We start from the raw sequence: 12,772 nt of genomic DNA on the forward strand, positions 1-12,772 counted from the left end.
AGTTCTTAGCTATCGGACACTTGGACCATTCCCCGTGGTTTGTTGCCTCTGAAGGCATGAAACCAGTGCCCAGTTATCTGTTCGGATAGGTGTACCCACTCCATGCAGTTTGCATACCAGAGGCCTGCTTGGAATAAAAATAAACAAAACATTTTTTAATAGAAAAGCCACAGATTCCAAGATGAAATAGTAAGGGGAAAGCAAACACACACAAGTAATGCAATAAATAAACATAAAGACACAACCTCAGGCTTTACACTTGCCGATTAGATAAAATCCCTTTTCTCATCCAAGTTACCTATTGCCTTTGAACGGTTTCCCGCATATGCCCTTAGCTATAGGGGGGAATCCACCATTCCTGGACAGCTTCCCACCCAGTGGCTGCCCCTCAGTTTCTTGATGAAAACCTCGGCTTCAAGGCTCTTTTTAAAAAGGCTTTTTCCTTTTTTTTTTCCCTTAGTTTTTTCTATTTTCCTGGCATGGCAACTCATGGCTATTCAAACTGGGAACGTGCCCTCTTGACTTGATAGCTGGGATGTTCATTTCATTAAGTTTAATGGTTCACCCCATCCTTTCCTGGGCTGGACAATGAGTGGGCAATTGAAGTTGGTTTTGGATAAACTACTGACTTGGGAGGTGCCCCTCCATGCCTGACTGCTCACTGCCCTGCTGTGAAGTGGAGCTAAAGTTTATGAGCATTGTTTCTAAGTACACAAATACATACATTCAGAGTCATTATGCAATATGTACATAGACTATGGCTATCCAGTTTTGAACATTACAAGCTTTCATAAAAGATTTTCCTCAATACACTTTTGTGGTACAATAACACAGCATGCAATCAGATGGTTCAACTGCTCATTTGGGGGGCGGTTAAACCGTCTGTTCTCCTTTGGGGTGCCTGGACCCTGATTATCACAACCACATATCTGTTTGTTTAAAATATATATATCCTGTGTTCAAAGAGAATGTGGAAATAATTGTATATAAAACCACATGCAAAAACAAATCAAATGGGGCTCCTGTATAATAGGTATTCCCTCCCGTGCAGTACTGCAGAAATACAGAGAAAGATCTCCACACAATCATTTCACCCCACTTATTTTCACTTCCATTATCTCAAAGGAAGGCTGGAATGTAGAATAAGCTCGGCAGCATGCCTTGAAAGTTGTCAAAATTGTGCTGTGTCAAGTCAAAGAGTTAAATGAGTTCTTGGGTCATCTGCCTCGTTTGCCTCCTGTTTAACCCAAGGAGCGGTTAGGTTGAATGCCTCAAGTGAACTTAGCTGCCATGATGTAGCCAGGTCCAAAGACAAGGTGTAGTTACAGCTTTCCTACCAAGAACAAATGGAGGTGGGGTGGGGGAAGGGAACTGGGCTGCTGCTGAGATGTTGACATTCAGCCACGAAGTAGTGATTGTGAACTTAAATAACAGAAAGGTGGGAAAGCTCCCTCAATCAAGGCGGCTGATCTCAACTCCATTTTCTTCAATTGCTTCCAGCCAAGATTACTTCAGTTTTGTCTGGGTTGAGCTTTATCCAGCTGGCTGTCATCCAAACCACAATCTCCATTAGACCCTGAAAGAGCTAGTCAACCGCACCGTCTGAGTCTGAATAAATAGAGACATAGAGCCGTGTGTCATCCGCAGGCTGGATGCACTGCAGTCTGCAGTTCACTATTTCCTCTAACAGCCTCATTATACTTTGAACCAGAGGGGTGACAAAATGGTACCCAAACATAAAAGAATACCCAGAGCATATGAGCAATCTTCCAATAACACCTTCTCAGTATTCAAAGAGAAAAAAAAGGAATGTTAAAGAAGTTATTAGAAATATAGTAGACTCAAATACTATATTCATAGCACTTATCGACTAATGTATTTTAGCCTGTGCAGATGTTAGCTAGACTAGGGTCCAGATCCTTAGCTGGTGTAAATCAGTGGAGCTCAGCTGATGGCAATGGAGCTATGCTAACTTACGCTAGCTGAGGAGCTGGCCCTAAGTGGCCAAAGGCAGACCTGAAGGAAGATAGGCCCTTCAGAAACACAGCAACTGGAATCCTATAAATAAACTATATATTTAGATAATTTGACTGAGCTCTAAAGGGCTGTTGACTTTGTGTTCCCCTCTCTCATCTTGGGTACAAATGTAGCAACTATTGCAGTACATTCATACAAAACTTCAACAAGGTCAGCAATGTTTCTATTCTCAAATCCAGCAAACAAAGTAATTCACAATATATATCTCTCCCTCCCACTCCCCCGGGCCAAAATCAACAGCAATTAAAGCAATAAGAAAACACACATGCATGCACAACACACACACAAACACACCCCACTTCAGGTCTATTTATTTAAAATACGTAATGACATCAGGCAGGACAGCATTGTGTCCACATTCACAAGACAAAAATAATAAGAATATCTACCTCTGATGTAGCACTTTTAATCAGTAGATCATCTTCTTCTTTCATATGGCTGGTGTAGAGTAGCAACTACAATTCCATCAGTAGATCTCAAAGCATGTTACAATGGAGGTCAGTATCATCATCCGCATTTTACAAATGGGGAAACTGAGACAGGGAGCGGTGAAATGACTTGCCTAAGGTTACCCAGCAGGCCAGTGGCAGAGCTGGCAATAGTATCCTGAATCCCAGGCTAGTGTTCGGTTCACTATAACACTCTGCTTCCCTTGAGAAGGGCTTGTCTACATGAGGAAATGTATTGGCCTAGAAAAGTACTCTTATTCTGGGATCAGTGTGTCTACAAAGGTAGTTATACCAGAATATCTATAGCAGTAGAATTATACTGCTATTGTTATGCTGGTAAATTTTCCTGTGTATAGAAAAACCCTAAAACACTGAAGTCTCTTCAAACAAAACCATACCAAGTAACTCTTTCTTGCAGACTTTATCTGTTCTTCTCTACAGATACAGGGTTATAGTTTGCACCATGATGTGGCCATTTTGTACTGCAATTACAATGCAGAGTAGCCCTACAGGTGAGGTATCTGGCCACAAGAGGCTCATCACCGAGACTTGCCAGTGGTGCAGAGGCAGTGTATCAATTCCTGTTCCTGCCACTGGAGTAGCTGTAGGAAAAATGGGCTTCCCTTTCATGTTTGGCGGATGCAAAGGAGCCTGCCTATCTTGGTCACCTGCTGAATAACATCCACCATAAAGTCAGGAAGGGCTGGTGCTCCCAAAGTATTGTCTCTTCATCAGTCTCCCTACAGAACTCTTCTGTTTTTTTCAAATGTGTCATGTTCATCTGTGATTTTTCTGTGTGCACCACCGAGACTATAGTAACTAACTTTAGAATTTGTTTGTCTGCCAGCAATACCAAGAGATTGACATTCATAAAAAACAAACATGTTTAACCTACAGACTGTGTGGTGGGGAATTCCCTGGACCATCCACAATGAGGCACTGGTGGAAGGGATTGACTCTGAGGAAAGCTTCAAGAGAATTTATTTTGTCAATAACCAGAAACACTAGAAGAGGTAAAAGTTCTAAACAAACAAAATGCTATTGCCTATGGCAGGTTTTTTCCTGTTGTAATTTGGTTCATTGAACTGATTCACTAAATTTTTGAGTACTGCATATGAATCATGGCAGAGTATGTTTCTGAAAATTAGTTATGTGAAGAAAGACACTCTTTAGTGTTAGTAAAGTAACAAATCCACCAAATTTGTTGAGACCCTGTGACTAGCATATTCCGCTACTTAAGAAGCCAGCCGACAGCAGTTCTATTTGTTGTAGTTATTTACCCCGTTGGTATGTGGGCTTCTTTTTTTGTTCCTTGTTTTTCTTGATGCTAAGTCATGTTAAAATGTGGGTCTTGTGACCAAGGTCTTATCGTGGGCCCAGATTCACTGGTGTACTCTGGATTCTTTGTGCTGTTCTAGTGACATCGGAGCTCCATACATTCAGTTTAACTGACTGTTTAGCCGGAGTGTATGGCTATTTTGCATTGTTGGCGTGGTAGAAAGCAGCTGAGTCATACAGGTTAATCTGGTCCATGGTTCCTCTGGCAAGTGTAGAAAGGATCTAACTATGACAAACTGATTCCTGAGATTGTGCAATCAACTAGAGTCTTGATTCGCCCCTTTGGTGAAGACTCTACAGTTTGCACAGCTGACATCTGTAGGAATAGTGTCACAAGGGAGTTATTCGCTGCTGGAAAAGGGCAGTATTGCTACTGTAAAGAACAGCTTTAGTTTTTGTCTGGGGCCTTTGGAACCTGCTCAGATGGTGCATTAAATCAGCATATCTCTTGGGAACTCTGAGCCCAGCCCCTCTCTGCCAAGCCCTGCTCATTTTTCTGACCCTAGGTGGCTCTGTGTCCCTGTGATGGAGTGGGGGATGTTGGTAACTTTGCCATTCATCCCTGTCTCACAGAATGTATCACAACTGGTTGCCTGCAACCTTGATTTAGCTGTACACAGTGAATTAAATGCTATGTCTCAGCTGATTTATAAAAGAGTTCAGCCCTATCTACACTGGCCAGGGAAGCGTGATGTCTCCATGCTAGCAAGAAACACATTTACAAATATGGTTCCAGCTAGGGAGGATGGACAGTAATGCCACAGACCTGGCCCAACTGCAACAGCAGCCTTATTTGAAAACTGATGGTTTTTTTGTAACTGCTCGTTAAAACCCAAAAGTTTCCTCTCAGGAAGAGAATAAGACTTACTCCGTGTCTGTATTCAATTATATATACTGTGGTCTGATATTAAGATCAAGAGAGAGGATTAACCCAGGTCAGCATTCTTCGTTGCTATGGTGGCACTCTCTCATAACTGTTATTGTTTTTGGTGCTGTCACCCTTCCTCCTACTTCTTTTCATTTCTCTTGCTTTCTGCCATACATACACAGCGAGAACAGACTGTCTGCTGTCTGAGCTCCCACAGCCCAGTGCCCACGCTCCTTCCCACAATTAAGAAAAACAATACTTTTTTCTTTTAACAATTTGCTTGTTAAATTTGGTTACGTGAGCCCTTTATAAAAGAATCTCATTAATTCTGAGACTTGAGTGAGCATCTGTATCACAATGACGAGATGTTTCTGCAGTCTCATGAAAGGAAACATGCCATTTCCATCCACCCTGCTTGATATACACTTTGTGATGAGACCCCTATAATTTCTGGCAAGCCAGCTATAATAATTATCTGATTTGGAGTTTAAATAGTATATTTATGTTGTAATTCTGTAAGGATGGTAGTGGGTGTAAACCTAATTTTATGAGTGCTAACTCCTTCACAGATTTTGACATAACTTAGCATTGCTCATACAAATCACTCATGATACAATGCTATCATCTCAGAAAAAGCCACCCACAGCCAAAAATATGGGTATGCAATCTGTTATAATGAGTCAAATTCTTACAGCACTCTATCAGTCCTAACTGTTTTAGAAACCCTTTCCCTTTCTTAATCCCTTGAATATTGGCCCCGCTGAAGTCAATGGTGAAATCCAGGGCCAGGATTTCACCCCATTTCTTTAAGTAGTAGCAACAGGGAATTCTAGCTTTCAGACTATGTGCAAAATAGGAAACTATGCTTTCTGGTTTATGTCCTAACCCAGGGTAGATTTCTTTGGCACAACCCAATGGCTGCATAGAATTGTAGTTCGCTACATCTTATTTATTCTACTTAATTCATGTTCTCTCAAGCCAGAGATGAGATATTCTGTGTGGGGAATAAAACACTGATCAAATCTTATAGACGACCGGGACATTTCCTCACCTAGATTTGTGATTCTTGGCTTTGTGAATAAATACGTATCCCATTATAACTACTACTGTTTAGGTTTCCATGATGTAATGGCTATAAGTGCTGTCGTGAAATTAATTAATGTGATATACCATATCCAGCAGAAATTCTAACGTGGTTTTTTCTCATTAAGACTACTGCTGAGTGTGTTGTTTTTGATACTTTTGAAGGTATGAGGAAGCTTACGCTGGCTTGGCTATTCTGGGTATATTCAGCCTTTGCTTTTCACGAGGAGTATGTACTACTAATTCACTCTTTTAAATAAGGATGCTTCCAATTTATGAGGTAATAACCTTGTCATTGGTTTATAAAAATCCAGCCCTTTGGCACTGCCTCTTAGAGATTCCCATTAATGCTCATATGTATGTCTTTGGCTCAAGCTATGGTTATTACTTCATTAACAGGGAGCATGCTTAAATTGTTATACAGAAATGTGTATTCTGTCCTCCACATTCTGATTGGCTGCTAAAATTTCCTTTAATTTGATTGAATACTATTTTCAAAATTCTCCTTTTCTATGCTTAAAATAAATATGTCTGCCTCAACTTCTGACCCCTTTCCCACATCTCTCAAACCCAGTCTTCAGAATATCTTTCCCTGTTCCTCCTTGATTCTTTAGGTCCTTTCTTCTTTAGGAAAGCTTAGGTGTGCATCTTATCTCCACACAGGGTAATTCTTCTTTTCAAATTACATTGTTTACAGTGCCTGGGTTAGGTGAGGGATAAGGTCAGAAATCAGTTTAACACAGACATGTTTCTTGTGGTCATAGAGATGGGGATTTCTGAGGGTAGTAGCTGATTAAAGGGTAGGATTTTCAGAATATACTTTCACTTTGTCTAATAATGGCTATCATTCGGAATTCAGGGATTTGCATATTGCACCATTACTAAGAAATAACTAGAATTATTTTAGTAAATGAAGCCCTCTCAGCCAATAATAGTAGAGGGAGTAACATATTTGAGAAATATCTATAACAACTAGGTGTTGTGCTAACATTGAGTGACATATATATTTCAGTATCATTTAATATTAATCTTAATAATCGATTAAATGGGGAAGGTAGCCCAAACAGGAGAATAAGCATGAGTATCTCTTTTGTCCTATAACATTTATGCATATGTGGGTGAGTATGTACAGGGAGAATACAGAGGAAAACAACTGATACTCATACCTCAGTGGGAAATATATTTTAGCTGTAAAGGATTAGCAATAGAAACTTTGACAGCCTTTTAGCGCGCTTGTATTTTCACACAGTGAATATCTTGGGTGACCTCCATAACAATATAATGTAGGACCTGGAGGACATGACCATAGAGAAAGAAAACTGCCAATAGAAGGATGCAACAGCTAACCTGCTGAATCTTGCCTGAATTAAACAAAATTATGCTTATTTTAAAAGAAGAAGGGAGAGGGACTAGGGGTATTATTTGCAAGATTTTCAATACTCTGCCAGATAGTTTTACTTGTTGTTCTTTTTTCATAGTATTCTGAATGTAAGTCATTCTATTTTCAATTTTTGTTTTAGTTTTCTTCTAATTTCTAGGCATACACAATTACTTTGGATGAAATCCAGAATGCAAAAATAGATAAATTCATTTCCTTAGTTTACTTCAGGGAACACAAGATGAAAACTGAACTAGGGTGTTGTTTAGTAAGGCCCTAATTCACCAAAGCACTTAAGCATTTGCTCAAGTCCATTCATATACAGCAAAGCGCCTTAGACTATACATTAAGTGATTTGCTGAATAGGGATGGAGTTTAGCGTGTGTTCTAACTGCTTTGCTGAACTGAGTCTTACATACAGATCTGTACTTTTAGGTCTGTGTAATCAATTTCTTCTGCCACCTCCATTTTTTTTATAAAGGCATGTTTAACAAACCCTTGCTTATTACATAATAAAATAGTCACCATTGGAACAGTCTATTTCATCTAAGTATTTTCAAGATTTCTCTCCTTAATCATGGCTTTCAAACACAGACATAAATATAATTTTGATCATTTCCACAGCTTGCTGGCAATATTCAGCCAGCTCATTTAGATTTATTTGAACTTATTAATGTGACATGTGTGTGATTTTTAAATGGAACCTTTCATTTGTCACTTTCTTAAAGGCATACTGCCACTTAAGAGTGTTGTATGCAGGCATAGCAAAGATGATGGGCACAGCCACCAGTTTAGAAGCACAGTGGCTGTTTTAGCACGGATTAGGGTGCCACAACATCATCACGTTTCATTATCTTTTACTACTCTAACTGTCAAATGAGAGTATAAAGTGGGTCCACAAATGCTTACTACTTTTTCTGCCATCCCATGAGACATGATTGCAAAGGTTTCAAGATTGGTGTAGTATTCATTGTAGATCAGGTCTCATTGCAGTTTGCAACATGACAAATCTTAAATTAAGCATTTTAAATAATTTGTAAGACATAAGCTACAGCTAATAATTCCTTCTTAAATATTGTTTACTTTCTGTAAGGCTATTTGTATGTGTGTTAAATAAACTAGTATATTCTCACTGTGATATGCCTATGAACAATATTTTTTTTAATTAAGAAAGTATTGAAAATACATGAATAATTTGATATGTTATATCACAGGAAAGTGAAAATGAAATGGCTAGTCCCTGTAAATTCAATCAAGTTAAGAGTGTTGCACTTCTCTGTTCCTCAGAGCCCAATGGAGTTGCATATTAATCCTGACACAGAAACAATGAGAAATGTGCACTATAGAATTATTATATGTGGAGGCTGCACCTTTATTAAAGCAGTTATCCAATGGGGAGCCCCCACCACCACCTTCTCAAACTACCAAGCATTGCTGTTCCAGTGTAGACTTCAATTGGGCACCAATGGCCCTGGATTCTACCAACCTGAAAATGGTATGAGGGCAATGCGCCCTCTCAACACCCTCAGGTCTAGCCAGGCTCCCAACCCTTCCTCTCCAATATGCAGGAGGTAAGACACATGAGATGAGGTGAGCCACACGCTGCATGAAACACCACCTCACCACAATGTTGTGCTCACCACAATGTTGTTCCTCCTCACAGGGAGGAGGAATCAGTGGATGGAGTATATACAGTGTTTGCTCCAGCTGCTTCTGGCTGAGTTTTCCCTCTCTGTCCCATTGTGCCCAAGAAGCCCATTGGACTCTTTTCTAACCCACCAACTATAATGGAAGCCACCCAAAGTTCCAGCTAATGTATATAAAACCCCCAAACCAGACCTCTGGGATGGAAAGTGAAAGAAAAAAAAGCCACACCACAGATTGCCAATTTTGCCATATTGATAAAATCCTTTCCAGACCACAGATGAAAGATTGGTGATCAGCCGAGCCACCCAGAATCACAGGATGTCCAGTATACATGATAAGACTGGGAAAGGATAGTCCTGGAACAGAGACCCCAAAATGGCTATCTGCCTCAACACCAAGCAATAGCCAACCACCACACTCCTGCTCTGGCAAGAGCCAATCATCTGGCCCATCTCAAACCCCTGTCCAACAGCAGCAAGAATGGGGTGGGACAGGCTCCATTGCCCTAATGCAATGTGAGGTATAGTCTCCCCCACTTCCCAAACAGAATGGGTAAGAAGGGGGATGTGGGAAGAGGGAAAAGGAAAGAAGGAACACCTTCCCCTCTTTCTTACACCCCCACAGACTGAAGGCCATCAGGAGGGGACAGGGAGGAGGAATCAGTGGATGGAATATATACAGTGTTTGCTCCAGCTGCTCCTGGCTGAGATTTCCCTCTCTGTCCCACTGGGAGTGGTTGCATCTCCATTGCTCTGGGCCTCATCAAAGACTCACTCTAGCTAGTGAGGTGAGTATTTGTAGAATATGGCCATGCTAAATATCATTTTGCAACTTTCAGAGAACAGATTTTCAATTTAATAAAATGTGTATTTTTGCTATGTAACATGACTACATTTACTATCATAGAATGACAGTCAGAGTGGCAAATAAAAATGATTTTCAAAAGGCTAATAGAACATGTTGCCACCAGTAGAAAACCAGCACCCCTTCTGTGGGTTATTTTGGTACTTGGATAGGAGGCACGCCAAATAAACAAGTTCAAGAGTGCAGTGTTTGTAAAGGTGTTAGAGTCTGTTGTTCTCTTACATGAGTCACTTTTTGGTCCCTCAGGGTTGGAGGTTAAAAACAAAATACTCTGAGTCCTCTCTCTTCTGTGCTTAGGAACAGTGGTCATTATTCAATTATTTGTGACTCAGCAATAGCATTCTACCTTACAAAATTTTAGCATGTTTGAACACAGTTGAGAAGAATGCAGATCGTTAACACAATTAATAGATTCTTAGATTTTGAAGTCAAAAGGGATCATTGTGATTGTCTAGTCTGACTTCCTGCATAACACTAGCCATAGCAGAATTCTGATATCCTTATTTAAATTGAATAGTAACCTATTCCACAAATAGTCACACTGAAGTCAATGGGATTAATGTGGAGTAAGGACTTATTCCGTCTGAATAACAGTATTAGAATCTGACTATAAAATAAATGTGTGGAGGCAGCGGACATTTTGGTTTACATGCGCCAGATTGGTGAGAGATAAATATTGCCCAAAGACATGCTACCCTTTAGGCATGGCAAGAAAGGACCTTAAAATTAATGGCAAGATAAATATTCACTCTTTATTAGGACAGCCAAAGACTGAGAAGTTGTAAATGTGCCATCTGGTACAGGACCGAGGCTCTATAAACCTATAACAAAATGTAATGATAATTTATTTTACTACATATAATTGCTTTTTTACTGAAGTTAAGAAAATCACATTTAAACAGTTTCTTTTGATATAAAATGGTCAAGAACTATTCAGAGGAAGCTTTCTTGAAATGGAGACTATTTTATATCACCTGATTTATTTACAGCAATAAGCTGCTTCTGTAATGGCTCAAATTATTAGAGACATGTAAGTCCTTTGCAGCATTGCCAACAATGTTTCCAGTTAATGTGATGTTTTGAAATTCACTTTTTACTTCCACATGCGTATGTTTGTCATTTATCCCCTTTTTCTCAGGTGCAAAGAGGGCTACCAAGGAGTCCGCTGTGACCAATTTTTGCCGAAAACCGACTCAATCTTGTCAGATCCAAGTATGTCAAATATTTTTCTACTATCTTGATCACATGCTGGAGGCAACTCTTGCCGTAAGAGATGACCCTTTGCCTATTGTTGGAATTCTATTATGGCCAATTTCAATTGCTTTTAAAGAATGGTATCCCTTTAGTATAAGACTTATAAATCTTGTTGATCAGGTAATTTTTGCTGGAAAAAGTACACACCCCTATAAGCGATTTTAAAAAGCAAAGGGGGATCTGTAGCAATAAAACATATTGGATCAAAATCGGAATAGTTCCATTGATTTTGATGGAATTGTGTCTTTATTAACCAGCTAAGGATCCTCACCTTTATTTTCTGTACTCTTTTGTTTTGTGCTACTAGTAAAACAATATGATTCCAAAGGAACAAAAAAAATGAACTGAAAAGTACAAAATTTTATGTTCCTTAAAGTGCAACATTAAACATTTAGCGAAAATATGGTCTCTTTATGTCTTTTAAACATTCTGGACAAGAATGTGTCCCCAGGCTCACATGAAGTTCTACTTTACTTGTGGGGTAAGGCTCTACTTCCCATGAGCAAAATGGACAGAATGTAGCACTATATTACACCTCCTCTTGTGAAAGCACCATACAGGCACAAGTTCATTTTTTTGTTTTGTTACTGATTTTCATTCTGTTTGAATAAGAATGTATGTACAATATCTTAGCAGAACAAGGCATATTTCCTAAAAAGGGATCCCATTTAACAAATAGCACCAAATTATTCATTTAATTTTCTTATCTGCTTTTTCTTTAAGAAAAATAAAAAAGGCATAAAACAAAGGGTCATGTCCAATCCCTTATTACTTTCTTGTACCTTGAAAAAGTAATATATTTCCAGAGTGATTTTTTTTTAAAATGATGCTTGTTTCTTTCTATTTTCGTGGTTGCTGGTTATTTTTGTTGTTTTCTTCCTTTGCTAGGTGTCGAAAAGGCTATTTGGATGACTGCTGCCAGAGATACCTGTTGCTCTGCAGTATTGTATGTCTGGCTCACTCACATTATAGATTGCTTTGTGTTTGGTCTAGCTTTTCTTTTAGCCTGCCCTTTAATTGTAGTAATATAGTCTACAATGAATAGACTGATTCTAGCCCACTAAGTGGTGTGCATTAGGGTCACCAGCTGTCAGGCAGGCAGGTTCAATGGATTTTAAAAGCAAGGGGCAGAAAAATCAATTATTAACATTAAGATGATGTGATGCTTATTTGACTTGGTTCTATCAGAAGACTGTAGTCTAGTATTTCTGGGCTAGAGGTGAGATGTTGCAATGAAATCCTGTCAAGACCTGATTCAAACCCCATGAAGTAAATGGAAAGACTCTCATAAAGGTGCAGTTAGGCCAAACACCACACAGAATATATATTTTGAATGTGTCTAATGTTTTCTCAGATCTTTAAGCATGTTTTCCTGTTGATTTTTGACATTGTATTGATTGTTCATACTTATTTCCATTAACATGGGAGCAACTGTTACTCCAGTTGGCTTTTGTTGGTACTGACTAAAAATAATTATGCAGCCAGCAGAGCCTATCCTGTGTTTTCAATCTCTGCTGAAATCTTCTTGTGATTCTTCTTGATCATAAAGGATAATTTAATTTTGCTCAATATGGGTTGTGTTCAGAAATCTACTACTGTGTTGACTTACAAGCAAGCAGCTAGATCCTCATCTGATATGAATTGTCATAGCATCCAGAGCTGAATTTTGTGGCTTGGGTCCATCTCTGAAGGGAAGGGTTTTAATCACTTCCGTGGTAATTACATTATAGAAAAAATGCCATCTGTTTATAGGATCAGAGCCTTACTGTCCACAAAATAAGCCCTCAGAGCAGCTGTATGCAAATTTTATCTGGAGTTTGTCATTTTCTTTGGCCATATCAATGTCATTTTCAA

General features: G+C 39.2%; 1 protein-coding gene across 2 annotated transcripts in view; it reads left to right on the top strand.

Annotated features, from left to right (window-relative positions):
- NRG3 (neuregulin 3) overlaps positions 1–12,772 on the top strand; it is a 910,532-nt gene that overhangs the window by 674,590 nt on the left and 223,170 nt on the right. For both annotated transcript variants that reach the window (XM_084635085.1, XM_084635086.1), the window contains exon 3: positions 10,803–10,876. In XM_084635085.1, the coding sequence (XP_084491211.1) occupies positions 10,803–10,876 (74 nt within the window). The remainder of the gene's footprint in view (positions 1–10,802; positions 10,877–12,772) is intronic.

This window comes from Lepidochelys olivacea, assembly GCF_965140295.1.
Source record: "Lepidochelys olivacea isolate rLepOli2 genome assembly, chromosome: 7".
In the NCBI taxonomy this organism is placed as follows: Eukaryota; Metazoa; Chordata; order Testudines; family Cheloniidae; genus Lepidochelys; species Lepidochelys olivacea.